The sequence below is a fragment of the Podarcis filfolensis genome, assembly GCF_964270895.1.
Source record: "Podarcis filfolensis genome assembly, chromosome: 8".
Taxonomy (NCBI): Eukaryota; Metazoa; Chordata; class Lepidosauria; order Squamata; family Lacertidae; genus Podarcis; species Podarcis filfolensis.
Genome location: NC_139611.1, coordinates 647,997 through 673,183, shown reverse-complemented (window position 1 = coordinate 673,183; position 25,187 = coordinate 647,997). Strand labels below are relative to the sequence as shown.

The window sequence follows — 25,187 nt, the reverse complement described above, 5'->3', positions numbered from 1 at the left end:
TCTTCAAATGCTTGCTCCGCCTCCGCCGTCCAAGCAAATTTCTTCTTGCTACTGAGACAGTCCGTAATGGGAGCCGTTAAGTGGGCAAAGTTCTTGATGAACTTACGATAAAAGTTCCCAAACCCTAAAAATCTTTGCACATCCTTTTTCGTTTTCGGTGTTTTCCATTCCAGCACCGCCTGGACCTTGCTTGGATCCATGGCTAGTCCCTTGTCTGACAAGCGGTACCCCAGGAATTCCACCTCCTTGGTGTGAAACTGACACTTCTCCAATTTCACCCACAGCTGGTTAGCTTGCAGTTGGCTCAACACTTCCCTGACGTCCTTTACATGCTGCTCCTCATTCTCTGAATATACTAACACGTCATCTAGGAACGCCACGCAATTCTTGTAGAGCAGAGGTCCCAGGACGTGGTTCATGAACGATTGAAAAAATGCTGAGCCTGCTTGTAATCCAAAGGGCATAACGAGATATTCGAAAGCCCCCAAATGGGTGAACATGGTAGTCTTCCATTCATCCCCCTTCCTTATCCGTATCAGGTTGTATGCTCCCCTCAGGTCCAGTTTAGTAAAAATCTTTCCCTTCCTCACCCTGGTCAAAATGTCATCAATCCTGGGCATAGGGAAAGCCACTGGTTCCGACACGGCATTTAGGGCCCGGTAGTCCACGACCAATCTCGGTTTATCCGTGTTTTTTTTGTCCACAAAAAACACTGGGCTGCCCCCCACAGCTCTGGACTCTCTGATGAAACCTCGCTTCAGGTTTTTATCAATAAACTCCCTTAACTCCTGCATCTCCCTGTCTGACATGGCGTACAGCTTGCCTACTGGGAGCTGGGCCCCAGGGACTAGATTGATTTGGCAGTCAAAGGCTCTATGCGGTGGTAGTTTGTCTGCTTCCCTTTCGCTGAAGACATTGCTTAGGTCAGCGTATTGTTTGGGCACCTTCCCTTTGTCCGCTACTTCCATCCCTGCTAGGAAGGCCTTTGCCCCTTCCGGAGCCTTCCCCTCTTTGCAGTGTTCCAGGCAATGTGCTGACCCAAAGGAGACCACTCTCTGATGCCAGCCCACTAGCGGATCATGCAACGCTAGCCAGCTCATCCCCAAAATAATGGGAGCCCCTCCCAAGGTAGCCACATTGAACGCTATTCTTTCGGTGTGCCTGGCCACCCTCATTACCATTGGGACGGTCTGTAGGCTGACTTCTCCTCCCAACAGCTCCCTCCCATCGATCGTGGTCACCTGCAAGGGGTTACTTAAAGGGATGGTCTGTATCTGGTGTTCAGCTGCAAACTCCTTACTCATAAAATTACAGGAGCTGCCTGAGTCCAAAAGCGCCTTTATCTTTAGTGGGTGTCCGTTTGGCAGTTCTAGCAACACCTCTATCACTAGAGCTGGTCTTGGAGGTTCCGGCGTGGGCACTTTTACTGCTCCTTGGCCTGGCTGCTGTGCCCTGAAGGTGGCAGCCAGGCGTTGGCTTTTACTTACTCCTGGACTTCCTCCTCCTCCCCCCCAACAGCTCCCGCCATCCCTTGCCATTCCTTTCTTTGTGGACAAACTCTGGCAAAGTGATCTGGCTTCTGGCAGAGATAACATTTCTTGGCTCTCTTCCCCTCCTTCTTCCGCCCTTCACTGGGATTTGAAATTGCGCGCGCGCGCGCGCTGTTCCAATTTCCATCGGCTCTCCTGGCGGGAAGGTTGGCTCCGGAATCTCTGGAATGCGGAAATCCCTCCAACGCTCCCCTTTCCCTTCCCGCTTCTCCAAGGCTCTCGCCTCCTGGCGCGCTCCAATGGTGAGCGCTGATTTGGTCAGCTGGTCCATACCCTTTCGTCTTTCACCGGCAAAGAAAGCCCCTCTTCGAAAAGCATTTGAATGGGTTCCGCCGATAGATCCCACCCCAATTTATGGATCAACATGGTAAACTCAGTCCAGTACTCACGGACAGATCGGCTCCCCTGTTTGCAAGCCATCAACTGTCTGCGCACCACTCCCTGCTCAATGTCGCTAGAAAACATCAGGTCCATGGCGCGAAAAAACTTCCTCGTGTCCTTCAGGACGGCATTATTCCCTGCCATCAGGGGTCTAACCCAGTCTCTCGCCCCCCCTTCGAGATGGCCCACCACAAACGCCACTCGCGATTCCTCGTCGGGAAAGTCGTCAAACTGCAGATTGAGAGCATACTGCATCTCTGTCCTGAAGGCTTGATAGTTCCTGGGATCCCCCCCAAACTTCTGCACCAATCCTGGCATCTTTCTTGCCAGTGGGGTCCCTTTTGCCTTTTCTGCATCCTGCGCCCTCCTCTCCTCGAGCCTCGCCGTTTGCAGCGCTAGCTGGACCTCCAACACCCGGTACCTTTCCTCCAGGCTTGGACCTGCTCCAGCTCCTCCTGCTTCTCCGGTTCCGGCTGGGTTGCTCATGATGCCCCTCTGCACAAGCTGCTTTCAGGGACTGTCGGATTGCTGTGATGGGATGATGAGCTGCTTGTGCGTAAAATCCCTAGTCCCTCAGAGTTTGGCTGTGTACGCAAACCTCTGTCTGCAACGGAGCTCTTAAGCATGGCTCCGTCAGTCGCTAGTAGAATCCGACAGTGGGCGTTTACGGAATTTCTTCCAGCATAAAAGCTCCTTAACGGAAACCCGCCTTCTGGACTCTCGGCGTGACAGTTTCCGGCGAGGAGTGGGTGTCCCTATAGGAGGTCCTGAAACCTCCCCACTGTTTTCGCTGGAAGTGTCTCTGAGCCATCCCGCCGACTCACTTTCCCTTGGAGCTCCTTCCCTCCCCTGCTGGTTCCCTCCTCAGCTGATAAGTCTCTCCCAACCTCTGGGAGTCCCTTCACCTCCTGTTCTCCCGATGGCAGTTCCCTGACACATATAGTCCAATAATTTCAAATCCCACTCCTCTTTTGTTGGAACTTCTTCTTTCCATTTCTGTGCCTAGAGATTCCTGGCTGCGGTGGTGGCATACATAAACAATTTAAGCAACTTTTTGGGATCTGTGTCACTATCATTCCCAGTGCTATTTTTTCTTAAAAAATGTTTGGGGGGTTCTCTCATTTTGACTCAAGAAAATCACCATTTTATAGTTCAAATTGGGGAAAATAAATACAGTATGTCCCCACACTGCCTTTAGCTCAGCATCCCACTAAAAAAAGAGGGCGGGAGACTGCGGTCCCTCAGTGGCTTTGCGTTCAGAAGAAGCCACCTTCATCCAAACAGCAGCAGCAGCAGCTGTAGTAGCACCAAGCTGTGCCAGGGACTCTGTGAGGGGCGGTGGGGGGAGAGGCGAGAGACAGCAGGTCGCCCTCTTAAGTCGCATGCACACAGGCACTGCCACGCATCCCTCACGCCCTCTCACAGAGCCTCTGCTCAACATCTCCCACCTCAGAGACGCTCCTCATGAGCCGCTGAGAGGCCGCCCTGCCTCCAGGCTGCTTCCATTCAGCCTTAGGCGCGTGCGCGCCCAGGAGAAAGTGGTGCATGGGGGCGGAGAGAGAGGACGCCACTGGCAGCATTCCCTCAGTCACTCCGCTCGGTGCCAATGCGCCCCCGCCCCCTCTCCCAAAGGCCAGCCAGGATCCCCAACTAAATACGATGCGCTAAGGAAAAAAAGGAACTCACCCACAAAGAGGATGCCTCATCCTCTTTCTGCAGGGCGTGTAAGCTACCCAAATCCCCCACTACTACTGCTGCTCCTCCAAATGTTTAGGGGTACGCGTCCCCCCGTGTCCCCCCAGAAAAAGCACTGATTATTCCCAAAATAAATACTTCAGGCTTTTTGCTAATGTCTATTTTAAACATTTCTTCAATTCATTATGTATCATTTCCCAAAAGCCTGCCACTTTTTTACAAGTCCACCACATATGAAAAAATGTCCCTTCAGACTGTTTGCATTTCCAGCATTTACTTGAAACAATCTTACACATCTTGGCCAGTTTATTAGGTGTTAAGGACCCACCTGTATATCATTTTCAAATCATTTTCCTTATACATTATACAGGCAGTATATTTCATATCTAATTTCCACAACTTTTCCCATGCCACCATATCAATATTATGTCCCAGATCTTTAGCCCAATGTATAATTGCGGGCTTAATCAGTTCATATTTTGTTTCTCATTCTAATAAAGTTTTATACATTTTCAGAATCAGTTTTTCTTTGCCTTCTGGCACTCTTAATTCAAATTCAGATATCTGGTCTATTAAACCATATGTCCTATCTTTCTTAAATAATTCATTTACTTGGTGGTATTAAAGCCATCCCGTCACCCATTCCTGAATTTCTTCCTGTGTTTTCAATTCACAACCATCTCCAGAAAACCTCTCTCTCTATGTACCCCATTCTGCTTCCATAGTCAATTTATTTTGAGCACATGCCTTTGTTGGAAATAACCGCAATGGTGTTTTCCTTCAAGAAATTTTTTATATTGGATCCACACGCTATACAAACTTCTTCTTATAACATGATTTAAAAATTCTCTGTGGAGCTTGACTTTCTCCTACCATAAATATGCATGCCACCCATAACTTTCTACATCAAGTAACCTCATGTTTTTCAATACCATCCATTCCCTCATCCAACTCAAATGGGCTGCTTCAGAGTATAATTTTAGGTCTGGCAGTGAAAACCCTTCTTTTTCTTTAGCATATGTTAAAGTTTTAAATTTATTCCTGGATTTTTTCCCCTGCCAGATAAATTTAGATAGTTCTTTTTGCCATTGTTTGAAGCAGTTCATATTACTTATTACTGGTATTATCTGGAATAGGAAAGACATCTTAGGGAGCGCATTCATTTTTATAGCCGATGTTCTTCCCAACAATGAAAACTTCCTTCTTTCTCATCTTAGCAAATCTAATTTCATGCTGTTCCACACTTTTGCATAATTATTTTAATATAACACTGCATTTTTATTTGTTATACATATACCTAAATATTTCACCTTTTCCCCCTCCTTTACCCCAAGTTCTCTTGCAGAACTTTTCTCATATGCTGATCCATAGTTTTCACCAACATTTTAGTTTTATCCCTATTAGTATAAAAACCAGCTAAATCACCAAATTGCTTTATCATTTCAAATAGCTTTATCACATTAACCAAAGGGTTTACCACAAAAAGAACTATGTCATCTGCAAATGCCCTTAGTTTATAGGTTTGTTGTCCAATTTGGACACACCACAGCATTTCACTTTCTCTTATGTTCCTAAAGTTCAGGCTTACCATTTCACAAATCTGATAGGGCTTGGTGAATATTCATTACATACAAATCGGGCTTCCTTGCTGCATTTGTCATCCAGAACACTGAGCTTGAATGCAATGGAAGCCCAGCATGGGTATGTATTTTTGGCAGGAAGGCTGCTAATTTTTGTGATCTTTTTTGTGATCTTTGAGGAAACACAGCCCAGAATAACTAAGGAGATAGTACAAGAATACTTGGCTAGTTTAGATGTATTCAAGTCTCCAGGGCCAGATGAACTGCATCCAAGAGTATTAAAAGAACTGGCAGATGTGATCTCAGAACCACTGGCAGTCATCTTTGAGAATTCCTGGAGAACAGGCGAAGTCCCGGCAGACTGGAGGAGGGCAAATGTTGTCCCTATTTTCAAAAAGGGGAAAAGAGAGGACCCAAATAATTACCGCCCAGTCAGTCTGACATCAATACCAGGGAAGATTCTGGAGCAGATCATTAAGCAAACAGTCTGTGAGCACCTAGAAAGGAATGCTGTGATCACCAATAGTCAGCATGGATTTCTGAAAAATAAGTCATGTCAGACTAACCTGATCTCGTTTTTTGACAGAATTACAAGCCTGGTAGATGAAGGGAACGCAGTGGATGTAGCCTACCTTGATTTCAGCAAGGCATTTGACAAGGTGCCCCATGATATTCTTGTAAAAAAGCTGGTAAAATGCGGTCTTGACTATGCTACCACTCAGTGGATTTGTAACTGGCTGACTGACCGAACCCAAAGGGTGCTCATCAATGGTTCCTCTTCATCCTGGAGAAGAGTGACTAGTGGGGTGCCACAGGGTTCTGTCTTGGGCCCGGTCTTATTCAACATCTTTATCAATGACTTGGATGATGGACTCAAGGGCATCCTGATCAAATTTGCAGATGACACCAAACTGGGAGGAGTGGCTAACACCCCAGAGGACAGGATCACACTTCAAAACGACCTTGACAGATTAGAGAACTGGGCCAAAACAAACAAGATGAATTTTAACAGGGAGAAATGTAAAGTATTGCACTTGGGCAAAAAAAATGAGAGGCACAAATACAAGATGGGTGACACCTGGCTTGAGAGCAGTACATGTGAAAAGGATCTAGGAGTCTTGGTTGACCACAAACTTGACATGAGCCAACAGTGTGACGTGGCAGCTAAAAAAGCTAATGCAATTCTGGACTGCATCAATAGGAGTATAGCATCTAGATCAAGGGAAGTAATAGTGCCACTGTATTCTGCTCTGGTCAGACCTCACCTGGAGTACTGTGTCCAGTTCTGGGCACCACAGTTCAAGAAGGACACTGACAAACTGGAACGTGTCCAGAACCAAAATGGTCAAAGGCCTGGAAACGATGCCTTATGAGGAACGGCTAAGGGAGCTGGGCATGTTTAGCCTGGAGAAGAGGAGGTTAAGGGGTGATATGATAGCCATGTTCAAATATATAAAAGGATGTCACATAGAGGAGGGAGAAAGGTTGTTTTCTGCTGCTCCAGAGAAGCGGACACGGAGCAGTGGATCCAAACTACAAGAAAGAAGATTCCACCTAAACATTAGGAAGAACTTCCTGACAGTAAGAGCTGTTCGACAGTGAAATTTGCTGCCAAGGAGTGTGGTGGAGTCTCCTTCTTTGGAGGTCTTTAAGCAGAGGCTTGACAACCATATGTCAGGAGTGCTCTGATGGTGTTTCCTGCTTGGCAGGGGGTTGGACTCAATGGCCCTTGTGGTCTCTTCCAACTCTATGATTCTATGATTCTAAAAACAAACTAATCTCCTAGAGTTTTAATTTTTAATGTGGCTTCTTCTAATTTATGACAGGTTCTATTTGCAGGTGGTCTAACTGTCATGGCTGTTACTGATGGAAGCTGTGCTTGTGTTTATGGAGTGAAAGAAAGATGGCAGAATAACTAAATAAGAGGTGCCCAACATAAAGGGCCTCAATATGGCATGCAGCTCACCTCTCACACTCAAAACATGTCCATTATTTTCAGGGCCAATAATGGTAGACTGGATCCACAGTCTTTCAAAGGCATTCCAGAAACCTCAAGTGATCCAAAATATGGAGTCCAGATGTCATGGACTGGTTGGATGCAGGGGAATGGTGGGAGGAACCAGCTGGGGAACCGCCAAGGGACGAAGGCTCAGAGCATGGGGAGCGGTGGTGGGACAATGATGAGTGGTCAGAGGGAAAAGACTGGGAAGAGGAGGTGTCACTGAAGGGGTAACAGGGCTTAGTGAGCTGGGAGAGTGTGTGGCAGGGAGAAGTCCAGAATCAGAGGGTGAAGCTGAAGCAGGGGAGGGAGGGGAGGGAAGCCAAGAGGCAGAGAGGAGTCAGGCTGCAGAAGGTGTCTCCTCCTGCTGCTGCAACAAGCTCCCCTCTCTGCTGGTCTCCCAGAACCAGAAGAGGCATGAAGTAGAAGGAGCAAAGACAGGAGGCACACAGGCACAGTCTTTGATTGCTTGGGGGAAAACCAGAAGAGGAAGAGACAAAGACAGCTGTGGGGAGGTGAGGACCTTGCGTCTTGGTAACTGATCCATGCAGCAAGACCTAGTGGGGATGAGTTCCTGCGCTCATTAGGCCTGACACTCTGCCAAATCTGTGCAGATCCTGTTCTTGTTAATAAAGGGTTAACCCCAACGTGTACAGTGTGATTTACTGCTGGCGTACTCCTGTCAACACACTATTATCTGGGCCTAAAGATTGGAGCAGTCATTTCTGATCTTATGCCATCTCCATTGGTCATCTGTTTAAGCTCAATTTAAAGCACAATTTAAAGCATTATTACTATTACTATTTAAGCATATTAGTTATTTTTTACTTATAAGTCTCCAAGTGACTTGCATTGGAAAACATATACATAAAAACATTATGCCACAGAAAAGAAGAGAAATTCATATAAACATTAACAGTCAATATAAAATATTAAAACATGATGATACTCCACCCAAGAGAAATAGAAAATTTTGGTACCACCCTAGCAATGAAATGACCTGCAACCCTCCCCAGCCCAGAATAATAAGACACATCAACATGGCAATTTTGTTTAAATGGCAATCCATGCCAGCAGTGTCATTTTGGTTGATTTCCCTTAAAAATTCAACAACTCTTCTGTCCGGATTGTCACTGTTTGAAATATGGCAACTCCAGTCTGGCAGCTCGGCTGTCCTTGCTGAGAGAGCAACCAAAATGCAGAGCAGGGAGAGAGGGCAAAGGTTTACATACTCTGCTGTTGTCCTGGCTTCTGCTTCTCCCATGTAGCTGTTGTGTATAAATGGCCTCTCAAAATTCATCACCACTGTGTGTGGACAAAGGAACTGGGAGGACTAATTTCTTAAATTCCTCCAGGGGGAACAGAAATTTCTTTTTCCCCGCTCCCAAGGTTTGTTTTAGGTTTTTTGGTGGGATGTCAGGGCAAAGGGCAGAAACTGTCAGACCACCATTTTACATCCTTCACAATCCTCTGGATGTTGTGTGTCATTATGGGGTGCTGTTGCTTCTTTGGGTCAGGGAACAGCATCCACTATGATTAGATGGTAGACTATATTCAGCTGTAATTTTGCAGCATGGTCTTCTCTTTCTGGGGAGGGGGACACAGTGAGAAAAATAAAAACATCTCAGGCCAACACCCCTTGAAAAATGTCCTTGAGAAATTTGGGCTCAAGCTTAGCATAATGTGTTTGATACAAGCTTGCAGCATCAGTGTTACTCACACTGGGGGATGCTTTGGGGGGTGTAAGAGGCAGCTCACAGGAAATGAGTCCACCGTCAAAGCTGTCCATCTATTCCAGCTTAACCCGGTTTTCTGCTACCTGTCCCTGTTTGACTTCTGAGGATGCTTTTTGAAAATGCTGATGAAGTATACACTTGTGCGCTAGAGTCTTGTAAGCATTGTCTCCTCTCCTGAGCCTCTTGAAATCAAACGTTTGGGCAGGACAAGGATGCATCTATTGTAAGATGCCCAGAGTGGCTGGGGAAACCCAGCCAGATGGGCAGGGTATAAATAATAAAATTGTTGTTGTGGTTGTTTAAATTGTGGTGGGGAATTTTTTTTTACCCAAGGGCCACATTCCCTCTTGGGCAACCTTCTGAAGACCATAGTGAGGCATGTAGGGCTGCATTTGTCCCCTCAGCCAGTGAGTTGCCAGCCCTGATTTAGATGCAGGCAGATGAAGGGCTGTTATGAGAACCCTCAGCTGCTGAAGTGGCTTGCAGAGAGTTCCTCTGCTGTTTCTGTTGGAAGTTTGGGTGTGATCCAGTGTGCAGAAAAGGGTCTGCGTGGTGCTTAAGCAGAATAAGGGGCCTCCAGATTCACAGGCTAACCCTGTACCTTTAACTTGTATGCTAACCTCTCTCTGCCCTTTGAAATTTAGACTGATAATGTGTTAGCTTATATCCTTTTTACAACTGCCTCCTACTCTTGGATGTATTTTCTGAGAACAAAGGGGCAAGCATGGCTTCTTTGTTTCTCCAGCTACTTAGCTAGCTAGGACTATAGAACTATTTCTCATCAAGAATGCACTTCCCTTAATAAACACAAACATTCTTATTTGGAGCCAGGCCAGGGCTAGTCTTCTTACCTTCCTAGCTAGGTAATTTCACTGACAAGGCTGTGCTTCTAGGTCCAACAGTTTCCATGTTGGCAGGAATGCAACAAGTAATTGTTCTTTATATCAGGCAGCAGTGTTGCATCCTTTTTTGTTGCCTGGGGCACATGCCCCAAGCAGGGCATGGAGGGTCAACAGAACCCACCACGCCAGGCCAGCCCTTGCACCAACACCATGGGGTGCATGTGCCAGTTCAGCCCTGCCCACCAGAACCAAGTGGGGCTGTGCTGTGTCACTGCCCATCCGTGCAGGGAGAAGCCTGGCTGGCTGACATGGCCCTTGGCAGGCAATCCTCCCCCTGACGCTGGCTGGGCAGCTATTCAGCCAGGCTCCAAGGCCCACAAACACTGGCAGCAGGCAGGGTGGGACGGGGATCCCTTTGGGAGGCACCTGGCATGTGCCTAATAATAATAATAATAATTTATTATTTATACCCCTCCCATCTGGCTGGGTTTCTCCAGCCAACAAAATATTTAAAATACAATAAAAACCAGACATTAAAAACTTTCTTAAACACGGCCTGGGCTACAGCCCCCCTGCCCCCCCCCACTATACCCCTGATATCAGGGGTAGCCAACCTGGTGCTTTCCAGATGTTGATGGGAGCTGGAGTCCAACAACATCTGGAGAGTCCCACATTAGCCACTTGCCTTTCATCCCAGCCCACTTCTCCTATTCCTTCCCCCTTTCAGATGCCTCATGATTTCAGGCGGATGTCTGAAATGGATCCGTCAGACCCAGAGTCCTCAAAATCCAGCCCCAAGATCTGGTGGTACCAGAATTTGCATCTGAGTCTGGCCCTCTTGCGACTGCTGCCTTTGACATGCATAACATCCTTGCTTCTTCCTTCTCATCCTCCAGGGCAGCGACAATGAATCGGTGGATAAGAACAAATGCTGTACGCTCTGTAACATGTCCTTTACTTCAGCCGTCGTGGCTGAGTCACACTATCAAGGGAAAATTCATGCCAAAAGATTAAAACTGTTGCTAGGAGAGCAGCCAACGTTAAAGGCCACAGGTAGGTCCAAATACATTGATGATAAAGGCTTTCCTTTCCCCCCTTTTCTTTTTAAGGAGTGGGATACTCTGTCTTTTTGGATCCATGCATCAGTTTCCTGTTAAGCAGAGGTGAGGGTGGCACTTTGACTGGCCTTGTGGATTCGGGACAGCAGACAAGAAGCACAGAAAGAAAGTTGAAGGAAAGCAGCTATTCATTGCTCGCTTTGCTGTGGCAATCTTAGAAACACCCATCCACACAGGCTCACGAGGATCCCCTTTATTCCTGTAGATGCCACTCAAAAAGTGTCTCTGTTTCCCTATTTTCTGAACACTTGCTTGTAAGATGGAAGCTGTTGCTGTACCCTCTGGCCATGTATAACCAATTCTGGAACTGCCTTTAATTGACATCTCAACAAAGACGTTTATTTCTCCTTCCAGCACTCATACAGAATATCATTTTGCTCTTTGCTGCTGGTGGAGAATCTAGTCTTTCTTCCTCCTTTTTTAAAAGCGGGAGGGAGATGGGTTGGTTTCTTGCATTTTGCCATATTTGCTTGCTCCCACTGTGCCTTCAGTAATGCGGACCCTCTTAACTCTCACATTTAGAAAAGTCAAATGTTAGTGATTGTTTGCAAACCTTTCCCCCCCTCTCTCACAGTACTAGAACTCACAGCCACCCAGGGAAGCTGAAGTGAGAATTGAAGCTACAGGGAATCAGGCAGAGGGCCTTCTTGGCGCCCTCCCTGTTGAACACCCTCCCTTCAGAGGTCAAGGAGATAAACAACCACACAACCTTTAGAAGACATCTGAATTCAACCCTATATAGCGAAGTTTTTAACGTTTAACGTTTTGTTATGTTTTTGCATATTCTGTAAGCCCCCCAGAGTGGCTGGGGCAACCCAGTCAGATGGGTGTGGTACAAATAAAACAACAACAACAACAACAACAACAACAACAACAACAATGCAAACAATTTGCAACAATGCAAATACAATACAAATACTAACAGAACCCACCTAAATCTACCTATGCCTGGCTTAGGCACAGCACAGCCACTGGGAAGTACATAATTCTTCCGCTTTCATCAAATATAAATTCTGAGGTTACTACTACCAGCTTTGGCAATGGCTGCTAGCCTAGTTCCCTGCAGGGCAGAAGCAAGATGATAAACAAAGAGTTGTCTGCCCAGAAGAGCAAAACCTTTAGCTTTATGGCCCAAGACATAGTGAAACAACTTCTCTCTTATGCTATCTGGTGATAAACTTCTGCAGATTTACAGAGATGTGGCAATGTTTTATTTATTTACAAGGTGCCAGACACACACACACACACACACACACACACACACAGCCACAACTAATAATCAGATGTGCTAGCAAGGGGAGAGGAGAGAAGAGGGTCATTCCTTTTCTTTAAGCTGTGCAGAGTGCAAAGCATTTTTTCCTCTTTAAATGCTATGGTAGCAACTCCTGTGCATGTAAAAGGGACAACTTGGACCAGATAGAAAGGGGTGAGGAGAGAGCGGCTGTAGCACAAATCGGCTCTCTGGGATGGAGGAATAGTGGCGTACTGTGGCTTTTTGGCACCCAGGGTCTTCTAATGCTGACGCCACCAGATTCTGAGAGGATGCAACAGGCGCCCTGCGGGGAAGCAAGCTGCGCCAGGGCCAGGCCTTTGGGGCTGGGATGGTGCCTCCTTCTCCTAGAGAGAGAGGAGAGCACGGCTCCACACCAGCCAACCAGGCTTCCCCTGGTGCAGCTTCCCTCTCCATAGGTTGCCTGTTCGTGGAGGCACCTGGTTACGCCCTTTTGCACCCTCAGAATAATGTGCCCAGGGCCGACCACCCCACAGCCCCAGTCACGCTATGCCAGTGTGGAGGAATCCTGCAAGAGTCAGACAAAAGAGGGTTCCTTCTTCACAGAACGCATCATTAATCTAGGGATGCGGCAATGGCCACTTGTTGAAACAGTTTTGAATTAAGATTAGGCTGTGCACATTTAAATCCCATTACCTCCCCCAAAGAATCTTGGGAGCTATAGTTTTTTAAGGGTGTTGAGAATTGTAGGTTTATGGGGATAAACTACAGTTCCCATGATTCTTGGGGAAAAGTCATGTGCTTTAAGTGTGCATTACTGTAAATGTATGGTGTGTACATAGCCTTAGACAACTCCAGAGTGGGGGACAGATGGCATTAGTAACAAGGGCTTTATAGAAACTCCCTGTTCAGAGGCAGCAGATTTCAAGAAGAGTCGCGGCTGTTGTGTATTGAGTCAAAGGATTTTATATCTGTATTATTATTGTCTGTATTTGCATTAGGGTAAAGTAACTGCCTTTTGGTTCCAGAGGGTACAGCTACTATTGGTTCATTTAAGCTGCTGTATTTGGATCCTCTGTCTTATTGGTTTCCTCCAAAAGGCAGGACTGTGATTGCCTGATATTGTTCCCTCCAAAATGTATCCTTTCTAGCTAGTTCCCTGTCCCTATAAATCTAGCTCTCCCCTCCTCAGTTCTCAGTCTTGTTTGCTTTAATAAAGAAGTGTTACTACAGAACTGTCTCCAGCATATTATGTCAAGAGAGCTGAAATCACAAACCCCACGTCACAACAGCGTCTCAGTGGCTTTTTCACATGGGAAGGTCCCAGGTTCAATCCCCATCATTTCCAGGTGGGGCTCAGAGGGATTCTGTTTTGAAACACAATGGAGTTGCTGCCAGTTTGTGTAAAGAGTTCTGAGCGGGATGGACCAATGGTCTGACTCTGCATAAGGCAGTTTCCTATGTTCCTTTGTTATAATGCACCAACTCATAGGACAAATATAATTTATGATGGTATAACAAAATCATTAAAATACCATAGAATAATAAAATGCAGAAGGTTATTCAAATTCTCTCTCTAAAAATGTTTGATGAAACAACAATGTTTTCTGCAGGTGGCGAAATAATCAGAATTGTCTGATTTCAGTAGGATGTGACTTTGTACAATTGGCCATGCAAAGGCCAGAGGTTTCCACACCTCACCACCCCAAGTCCAGGCAGGGCACAGGCACGGCCACAGTTGAGCGGGCCAACCAGGCTAAAATTGCTAAAATGAGAATAATAATAATACTGTGGGAGAGGGGTTTTCTTTTTGCTTGTTACTGTCACACATTTTTATGTTTTTATATTGTGAACCACCCTGTGATCCTCGGGTGAAGGGCAAATTCAATTAATTAATTAATAACAGCAACAAGTGTCGGTCCATTAGGAGGGCTTCTCCAGGTGAATTGCAATAATCTGAGTGGTGCCTAATGGACAAGGAGGTGCTTCAGGTGAATTTAATGGTGAGGATTTATGTTCCGAAAGGCAGCATATTGGAACAAATAAATTCATGTGCACGCAATTGTGCAGCAGCCTGGCTCACATTAGTCTCTCCCTCTCTTGGAGTTGGAGAAATCATGCAGATCCCGTCCTCCAGGCCACCACATGCTGGAGGCTATCTGTGTGACAGAGGGGAGGAGGTTCACCACGTTATTTAAGCCCTGCTCCTCCCAGAAGCATGCTTCTACCACAATGCTATTTAAGCATTGCTCTTGGCTTGATGTGTGACCTAGAGTTCAGATCCACGACAAATAGTAGGATGATTTTATTAATTAGCATTTCCCTTCTCCTTCCTCTCCTCCTCCTTTGTAGATCTACCATAGCAACAACAGTTATGCGACAAATAGACAAGGTCGTTGCTTTGTAGGGAAGTTGAGTACTAAGGAATAAAGTCGGGTAATTGGAAGGGAAGAGCAAATGATGCCATGGAAAAGAAAATGTCCCTATCCTTTCACTACCAAATGCTCCAAGGATCTCAATTTGCTAATGAGCAATGGTCTCACCAGTAGGGCAGTTCCTTCCTTTCACCCTCACTGCCTCATGGGTTGCAGCTTTAGAACAATAATAATAATTGGAGGAGAGGGGAAGCTTGCCATCCAAAACACTCAGAACCTAAAAAAAAAATTTTTCTTTTGGAAAGAAGAAATTAATATGGCTACAAATGATTTTATAGCAGGGGTGGGGAACCTGGTGCCTTCCAACCATTGTTTGACTCTAATGGTCTGAAATGATATAAGATATAATAGAAGTTGAGTTTAAAACACAGACCTTAGGCTAAAGCCTATTGCTGAATGTTTGAATGCCTTTTGAGTCCATGGCTCCCTTGACCAACCACATTCTTTCTGCAGCTCCCCTGTGGGAACTGCTTACACTGGGGCTCTATTACAGATTGTGCGTGTGTGGGGATTCCTGTACCACCCTGCCCCTTTTGGGCAACATTTTTGGCGCACGTGTAAAGTGGGAGCGCGCATGCTGACAGGAACCCAAGCAAGACCACTGCTCTGCAGGTCCCAGCTGACACACTGCACATGACAGCCCAGCTTGCCTTTTCTGAAATTAGTGTCCTCAATCTCCCCAGGGTGCCATGGTGCACTGGTTCGACAACCAATGGCCTATACAGTGGTACCTCTGGTTACGTACTTAATTCGTTCCGGAGGTCCATTCTTAACCTGAAACTGTTCTTAACCTGAAGCACCACTTTAACTAATGGGGCCTCCTGCTGCTGCTGCTGCCGCGCCAGTGGAGCATGATTTCTGTTCTCATCCTGAAGCAAAGTTCTTAACCCAAGGTACTATTTCTGGGTTAGTGGAGTCTGTAACCTGAAGAGTATGTAACCTGAAGCATATGTAACCCAAGGCACCACTGTATTTAACAGTCTGCTAATGCTAATGTTAATGTTTGATTTTATTTTGTTGTAAACCGCTTAGACTTTTCATTACAATTAAGTGGTGCATGAATTTTGTTTAATAAAACAAATAAATAGCCCAGTGACATGCAGAGGGTTGCATTTGCCCAACCCCTGACCTAGAGGAAGGATGTATGCCATTTCCTTGTGAAAAAGTCATGGTTATGCATGTTGGATATGTTTCTGGCAGTGGGGGTTCCTCTGCACTTCCAGACTCAAATGATCAAGGTTCCATCAAGTTTATGTTTTCTCTAGATCTGATCTCATTGAAGTTCAGACAGAATGCCTTCTTTCATGTATCAGATTCAACCTGAAAATGCAACTCTTTGAGCCTTCTTCCAAGCAAGGTGTTTGTTGAGAAACTACATGGCTGTTAGACATTTTGCCTTAAATCAAGTTTGATGGAATCTGGCCTGAGCACGTAGCCATTCATAGTCAGATTTTATTGTGGACTCCATGGGTTTGAGGACCAGGAACTGTTTAGTCTCAGTGAGCTACCTATGCTATGCTATGCTATGCCACTGTGGAAGAGGGTACGTCAGGCCCTCAAGTCTCTCCCCAATCCCACTGCTTCCTAGTCCCACCACCTCTTCCCAAGTCACACCCCTCCCATGTCCTGCTTTTCACCTTCTTTCTTTTTTTTTAAACATAATTTTTATTGAGTTTTCCATACAGTGGTACCTCAGGTTAAGTACTTAATTCGTTCCGGAGGTCTGTTCTTAACCTGAAACTGTTCTTAACCTGAATCACCACCTTAGATAATGGGGCCTCCTGCTGCTGCTGCTGCTGCTGCTGCTGCTGCCGCCGCATCAGTGGAGCATGATTTCTGTTCTCATCCTGAAGCAAAGTTCTTAACCCGAGGTACTATTTCTGGGTTAGCGGAGTCTGTAACCTGAAGCGTATGTGTCAGAGCTGCCCGAGGTCCCAGCTCACAAAGGACCAACGCCGCTTCGTTGTTAAGTACGAAAATCTTTATTGAAGTTCAGTTTCACTTCCAGTGAAGATTCTGGGAATCTTCTGATTCGCTGGAGAAGCTCATGGAATCTCTCGGGTCACTGTCATACTCCCCTACGCTGCCCTCGGATTCTTCCCCTTCGCTCTCCATTTCCTCTCTCCCCTGTGCTCCTGCTCCCGAGCCCCTGACAGTATGTAACCTGAAGCATATGTAACCCAAGGTACCACTGTATTTCATTTTAACTCAATACACATATTCACAACATATATTATTTGCTCAAAAAGAGCATTGACCTCCTTCCCTCCCTCTTTTCTGACTTCCCTATGACATTAACATATCTATCACATTTCCATAATCACTTCTTTACTTTATATCAACATTTAAAAATCACTCTCTCATTTGTAAATTAGCATCTTAATTTCACATTACTAAACATTTCATGTTAAAGCTACAAACGTTTTCAGATAAGTACAATTTTCTTTCAAATAATAAATACATTTGCTCCAGTCCTTTTGAAATCTTTCATCGGATCGATTCCTGATTTTCCCCGTCAACTTCGCCAACTCCACAAATTCTGCCATCTTTATCTGCCAGTCCTCAAGTGTGGGGAGTTCTTGCTGTTTCCATCTTTGGGCCAGGAGGATTCTTGCTGCCGTTGTGGTGTACATGAATAAATTTACATATTTTTTATTAATTTCTTCACTAATTAGCCCCAGTAAGAATGCCTCTGGTTGTTATTTTTACTAAAGTTGTATTTTAGTATCCTTTTTAATTCATTGTAAACAGTGTCCCAGAAAACCTTAACTTTGGTGCAGGTCCACCACATATGTAGGAAGTTCCCTTCCTTCACCCTACATTTCCAGCATGATTTATCCTGACACCTATACATTTTAGCAAGCTTACTCGGGATAATGTACCAACGATACATCATCTTCATTAAGTTCTCTTGGAGAGCCACACATGCAGTAAATTTGATTGTTTTATTCCACATTACTTCCCATCTCTCAAAATCAATATTATGTCCCAAATCCTGTGCCCATCTTATCACACTCTTTACCTCCTCATCCTTTGTATTCCACTCTAATAGTACCTTGTACATTTTTGACACCATTTTCTTTTTACTACACAACAGTTCTGTCTCAATTTTTGATTTAGTGTTACCAAATCCATTACTTTTATAATCTTTCCTAAAGACATCTTGCAATTGGTGGTACTGTAACCAATCAGTTAGCTTCCCTCAACTCTTCAAATGATTTTAATTTTAATTTACCATCGACTTCCACCAATAAATCTTTATACGTCGCCCATTCCTTCCCCATATTCTTCTTTTTTACTGCAAATGCCTCCAGTGGTGAAATCCACCAAGGGGTTTTGCGTTCTAACAGATTTTTATGCCTATTCCATACCTCATACAAGGATTTTCTGATGATATGGTGCAGAAACCCTTTATGTACTTTTACCTTTTCATACCACATGTAAACGTGCCATCCGAACCTGTTATCGAATCCTTCTAGATCTAATACCTCCTCATTGTCCAGTGTCATCTATTCATGCAACCAACTAAAGCAAGATGCCTCGTAATAAATTTTTAAATCTCGTTGTGAGAAGCCACCTCTCTCTTTTACATCTGTCAAAATTTTGTATTTAATCCTAGGCTTCTTCCTCAGCCAGATAAATTTAGAGATTCGTTTTCGCCAAATATCAAATTGCTTTGTTCCGCATACGATGGGGATGGTCTGGAATAAAAATAACAATTTTGGGAACATGTTCATTTTAATAGCTGCGATTCTGCCCATCAGCGATAATTTCATTCTAGTCCAAATTTCTAGGTCTTGCTTTATCTCGTTCCATACCTTTTCATAATTGTCCTTGTAGAGGTTGATGTTTTTTGTTGTAAGCCATATGCCCAGGTACTTTACCTTTTTGCGGTCATTAGTCGTGTTTTTATTTGTGTCTCTTCTATTTCCTTACTGTCCATATTTTTTGCTAATAATTTCGTTTTGCTCTTATTAAGTTTGAATCCTGCTAGGTGACCATATTCTTCTATCCTTTTCACTGCTTCAACTGCACTAGTTGTTGGTTGTTCCAACGTCAACACATCATCTGCAAATGCTTTATACTTGTACTCTCTATAGCCAATTCCAATGCTCTTTATTTCTTTTGTTTTGTCTATTTTTTTCAGCAGGATTTCTAATGTTGTTATAAATAATAACGGAATAACGGGCACCCCTTTTGATATTTCAATTCTTTCCGTAAGTGTGTTATTGATTATTAATCTGGCATATTGTTCTGAATAGACTTAATTCCATTTATAAATGTCGTTCCCATGTTCATAATTTCTAGATTTTTTTTCATGAAGTGCCAAGACACATTATCGAATGCCTTCTCGGCATCCAAGAACATGTCCCTTCTGCCATCCAAAAATTCAATTATATCAATAATGTTTCTAACATTATCTTTCAGTTGTCAACCAGGCACAAAGCTGGCTTGGTTTTTCCCAATTCTCTCTCCTAATATTTGTTTATACCGATTGGCTAGAATACTAGCAAATAATTTATAGTCATTATTTAGGAGAGAGATTGGTCTATAATTTTTGACTTGAGTCGGGTCTGTGTCAGGTTTAGGAAGCAGGGTGATATGGGCTTCTCTCCAGGTCTCCAGAATTCCGAGCATTTCTTATAGTATTTGGGTGTCAGTCTGTCTGGGCCTGATGCCTTACCAATTACTGCTTGTTTTATTGCCATTTTAACTTCTTCTATTGTTATATTATTATTGAGTTGAATTCTCTCCTAGCTTGATATTCTCTTCAATTTGTTCTGTTCCAAATATTCTTCTATTTTACCTTCATCTTCCTTTCCTTTACTAAATAATTGTTTATAGTATCCTTGAAAATTCTTCTTAATTTCATCTGGATTTTCAACTGTTTTCCCTTCAACCGTCAATTTCGTTATCGTATTCTGTTTTTGTCTTTTCCTAAGTTGCCAGGCGAGTAATTTTCCTATCTTATTCACAGATTCAAAATTTCTTTGCTTTAAAAATTTAATTTTCCATTCTATTTCTTGATTTATTAATATCAAAAAATTGTGTTTGTAACTTTTTTATATCAGTTTTAGCTTGATTGTCTTCGGGGTTGTTTGCTAATTTTTTTCATTACTTATTATTTGTTTTAATATCTTTTCCTTTTTACTCTCTCTTGATCTTTTTTGAATTGCGTTCTGCTGTATCCAAAATCCTCTTATTACCGCCTTTGATGCATCCCATACAGTATTAATGTCCACTCCTTTGTTCATATTAAACTCAAAATAATCTTTCAATGTTTTTTGTGCCTTTTGCAATATTACTTGATTATCCAGTAATCCGTCATTCATCCTCCACCTAAATGTAGTCTCTTCTTTCCCTTTCTTTTCCATTTTTATTGCATTATGGTCCGAAATAGTTTTGGGGAGGATTTCTGTTTTTGTTGTTCTTGTTGCCAATTCCCTATAAGTCCAAATATAATTGATTCTTCCAGCACTCTGGTTTGGTTCAGAAAAGTGACTGAATTGTTTTTCTAATGGATGCTTTAATCTCCAAATGTCTATCAAATCATTATTTTGTACCAAACTGAAAAATGTTTTAGGCAGCTTCCCTTGATTTGTTATCCTTTTCTTTTCTGTTCTGTCCGTTTCTAGGGAAACCACCCCATTAAATAATGAATATTATTTTTTGGTCCATAAAGTTGGTCCTCTAACTCTTTATAGAAATTCGCTTTGTTATCATTTGGTGCATAGATTCCCACTATAATTAGTTTTTCGCCCTGTATTGCCATTTCAACTGCAAAAATTCTTCCTTTATCATCTTTAAATCTTTGGCATGACTCATATTTTTCCTTTATATACAACTCTACCCCCCTTTTCTTACTTTCATCTGCTGATATATATTCTTTACCCAGTCTTTTATTTTTAAGAATTTTGTTGTTTTTTCGCGACATGTGTTTCTTGTATGCAAATTACGTCGGTTCTGTTTTGATGGTATGTGTTCAGTTTTATTGTGTTTAATTTTATTGTTTAAACCATTTACATTCCATGATATTATTTCCAACCCCATTGTTGTCAGAAATTAAATACAAAGTTGTTATATTTTTAAATTTCTTTCTCCTCTTCTTCTTCTTCCAGTGGTATGTCCTTATCTTTTCCCCCCAGCTCTTTTCCGTACGTTCTCATAAATTTTCCCATCTCAAGAAATTTTGAATTTCTTGTCTTTGTAAAAAAATGATATTCTCTCCGGGAATTCCCACTTGTACCATATTTCATTTCTTCTTAAAATTAAGGTAATGTCTCTATAATCTTCATGTTGGAAAACTAGCCCCATCTGAAGAGGCTGTCCCCTCTCCCTGCTCCCGGAGCTGGTTTACCGGTGATCTGCCTCTGGCTGCGTTCCAGAGATCTTGATATAGGCGACATTTCCCAGCGTAGAAAATGCACACCCACTTCTCCCCCTTCGCAGGGGAAAGAAGAGTAGTCAGAAATCTATTTACATATTGTTTATTTCTGACATTACAGCTCTACAGAAAACGTGTCCGATCACTTCAGTTTCCATCCAGCAAGTGACAAAGACTTCCTTTACAAACGCAACAGGAAGGTCTCAAATTACACACTGGACACAGACTCCCAAAGCCTGTGAACTTCCGGGAATTTACTTTCCCACAGCTAGCCATATCACATGATGTCAACAAGCTGGCTGTCTGCAGCTGCGATGTTCATGGCGTTTCAGAAATCTTTTCGGTGTTTCCTTGTAAATTATAATGAATTTTTCATCTATGCGTAACCTTTTTTCTCGATTTGTTCTTAAAATCAAATCTTTCTCTCTAGTTCAAATATACAAGGCAGTCACCAGGCAGTTTTTTTACCTCTTTCTGTCTTCTATTTAATCCTAAAAGCCTTATCTATTGTTTTTCCAACTTGGTCTTCCTCTAGTTCTAGCCAATTTGTAATTTCTTTTATCAGTCTTTCCTTTATATTCTCTCCTTCCTGCTCTATTACTCCTCTGAAGTGGAGATTTAATTCCTTCATTTCCATAAAGGCAAGAGCATCCATAGTTTCTTCATGCATTTTAGCTAGATCAGCAATCTCTGGTTTTATTCCCCCCCCCCCTTTTTATTTTCTCTAACTTCTTTCTGTGTCTTTTTTACAGTCTCTTCTAGGGTTTGTGTTTTTGTCCTGACCTCTCCTAATTGGCCTCTTAGTTCTGCCACCGATTTATCATTTCCCCCCTCCATTTTATCAAATTTGTTATCTAATTTTTCCCCAGTATCTTTTATATCTTTTATATCTTTTCTAATTTCTGCTAAGGTCTCTGCAATATCTAATTTAAGTTCCTCCTGTTTCAAATTTCTCCTATCTGTTGGTGTGGCTACCAGTCCATTTTTCCCTTGCGTGCTCATTTTGATTATCTGATTTTCTCCCATTTTCCCCCCTCTGCAGTTCCACTCTCAATATTCCCTGTAGTATTATAAGTTGCCACTAGGTGTTTCACAAGTCAATACAGTACAGTCACAAAAAACCCATTGTAATTATCTTTTTGACCACTTGGTTTTAAGCATGAGGTGCCCACAGAGAGACCAAGCAGACAAAGGATAATGGCATCAGCTCCTTTTCAATAGAGTGACGCTCTCTCTTCAGCTGCCAATTCAGCCTATCCAAATTACGAAAGTCCCACCCGCCTTCTTCAGTCTCTTCCCCGACCTTATATCCACACCGCTAGAGAAATCTCAAGCCCCCCCCCCCGAGAAATAAAAAAGGAAAAATAAAAAATAAAGTCCATGAGTCACCAAAGGTATGACACAGCAAAATTCTCCGGAGCCTGCCGAGTCTTCCTGGTCTCCTTGAGCTTATGCCAGTTGGAGAGATCTGTAGAATCCCTCACAGAAATATCACTGGTACTGGAGAGACTAGATACTGTTTTTCTGATCTTTCTTCCTCCGTTTCGAGGTTTCAAAGTTGTGAGGTATCAAAGTTACTTAGTTATTTTTGGCTGAGTCAGCGGGATTCCCCCTTTCGCAGCACACTCGAACCGCTTCTCGATTCAATTTTAAGATTGTTACTTAAATGGTGTAAACAGGAACGGTTTGGATTCTTAGATCACGGACTGCAGTTTCTTGAAGATGGACTTCTGGCAAGTGATGGGCTGCACCTCACAACGGTTGGGAGCAATGTTTTTGCCAAAAATCTCAGAAACCTCATCAGGAGGGCTTTAAACTGACTAATGTGGGGGAGGGAGACAGTGCTCCTGAAGGTAGGAGTCTATCAATTGATGAAGATGATCATCCAAATGTCATAGACCAAATGGAGCAAACAGCACGCAGACCTAGTGGTGGGAGGAAAAAAATCCTTAAATAAGAGACACGGGGGAATGATTAATGGACTTCAGTGTCTGTACACTAATGCGCAAAGGATGGGAAATAAACAAGATGAGCTTGAGCTCTTGGTACAGCAAACTAAATATGACATAATAGGCATCACTGAAACCTGGTGGGATAAGTCCCACGACTGGAATGTAATAATGGAGGGATACAATCTATTTCAGAGAAACAGACGAGACAAGAAAGGAGGAGGAGTGGCGTTATATGTCAGGGATGTGTATACCTGTGAAGAGATCCAAGATTTAGAACCTCAAAGCCAAAGTGAGAGCATTTGGGGCAAAATTAAGGGAGAGAAGAATAACAGTGACCTCATTGTGGGAGTTTACTATAGATCCCCAAGCCAAACGGAGGACATAGATGATGCCTTCCTGGAACAGATGGCCAAGCATGCAAAAGGAAGGGAGATAGTAGTAATGGGGGACTTCAATTACCCGGATATTTGTTGGATGTCAAACTCAGCCAAGAGCATAAGGTCAAACAGATTCCTCACTGGCCTTGCAGACAACTTCATTGTCCAGAAAGTGGGAGAAGCAACAAGAGGAACAGCCATTTTAGATCTGGTCCTAACCAATGTTGATGACCTGGTTAGTGGGGTAGAAGTGGAAGGATCATTAGGCGCGAGTGATCGTGCTCTTCTGAAGTTTACTATACAGTGGAAAGGAGCAGCCAAGCATACTAGGACTCAATTTCTTGACTTTAAGAAAGCCGACTTCATAAAACTTAGGGAAGTGCTGGGTGAGATCCCATGGACAGTAATACTAAAGGAAAGGGAGTTCATGATGGCTGGGAGTTTGTTAAGAGGGAGATAGTAAAAGCACAACTTCAGGCAATACCAATGAGACGGAAACATGGAAGGTGCCTAAAGAAGCCAGGGTGGCTATCTAAAGAACTTTTAACTGAGTTAAGATTAAAAAAGGATGTGTACAAAAAATGGAAAAGGGGGGAAACCACCAAAGAGGAATTCAAATAAATAGCCAGCACGTGTAGACACAAAGTCAGAAAAGCTAAAGCACAGAATGAACTCGGGCTTGCTAGAGAGGTTAAAAGCAACAAAAAAGGATTTTATGGGTATGTTCGTAGCAAAAGGAAGAACAAAGAAACAGTGGGGTCACTCGAAGGAGAAGATGGTGAAAGGCAAACAGGGGACACAGAAAGGGCTGAACTCCTCAATGCCTTCTTTGCCTCAGTCTTCTCCGATAAAGAAAACAATGCCCAACCTGAAGAATTTGGAGCAAATGATTCAGCAGAGGAAACACAGCCCAGAATAACTAAGGAGATAGTACAAGAATACTTGGCTAGTTTAGATGTATTCAAGTCTCCAGGGCCAGATGAACTGCATCCAAGAGTATTAAAAGAACTGGCAGATGTGATCTCAGAACCACTGGCAGTCATCTTTGAGAATTCCTGGAGAACAGGCGAAGTCCCGGCAGACTGGAGGAGGGCAAATGTTGTCCCTATTTCTGGAGCAGATCATTAAGCAAACAGTCTGTGAGCACCTAGAAAGGAATGCTGTGATCACCAATAGTCAGCATGGATTTCTGAAAAATAAGTCATGTCAGACTAACCTGATCTCGTTTTTTGACAGAATTACAAGCCTGGTAGATGAAGGGAACGCAGTGGATGTAGCCTACCTTGATTTCAGCAAGGCATTTGACAAGGTGCCCCATGATATTCTTGTAAAGAAGCTGGTAAAATGCGGTCTTGACTATGCTACCACTCAGTGGATTTGTAACTGGCTGACTGACCGAACCCAAAGGGTGCTCATCAATGGTTCCTCTTCATCCTGGAGAAGAGTGACTAGTGGGGTGCCACAGGGTTCTGTCTTGGGCCCGGTCTTATTCAACATCTTTATCAACGACTTGGATGATGGACCCAAGGGCATCCTGATCAAATCTGCAGATGACACCAAACTGGGAGGGGTGGCTAACACCCCAGAGGACAGGATCACACTTCAAAACGACCTTCACAGATTAGAGAACTGGGCCAAAACAAACAAGATGAATTTTAACAGGGAGAAATGTAAAGTATTGCACTTGGGCAAAACAAAATTAAAAAAAAATGAGAGGCACAAATACAAGATGGGTGACACCTGGCTTGAGAGCAGTACATGTGAAAAGGATCTAGGAGTCTTGGTTGACCACAAACTTGACATGAGCCAACAGTGTGACGTGGCAGCTAAAAAAGCTAATGAATTCTGGGCTGCATCAATAGGAGTATAGCATCTAGATCAAGGGAAGTAATAGTGCCACTGTATT

At 43.5% G+C, this 25,187-nt stretch overlaps 1 protein-coding gene and 1 long non-coding RNA gene across 6 annotated transcripts in view; both read left to right on the top strand.

Annotated features, from left to right (window-relative positions):
• Positions 1-25,187, top strand: part of LOC310769935 — a 416,479-nt gene that overhangs the window by 204,127 nt on the left and 187,165 nt on the right. The gene's annotated exons all lie outside the window — the stretch shown is intronic.
• ZMAT4 (zinc finger matrin-type 4) overlaps positions 1-25,187 on the top strand; it is a 220,670-nt gene that overhangs the window by 138,440 nt on the left and 57,043 nt on the right. For all 5 annotated transcript variants that reach the window (XM_083629663.1, XM_083629665.1, XM_083629664.1 and 2 more), the window contains one exon: positions 10,680-10,836. In XM_083629663.1, coding sequence (XP_083485789.1) covers positions 10,680-10,836 — 157 coding nt within the window. The remainder of the gene's footprint in view (positions 1-10,679; positions 10,837-25,187) is intronic.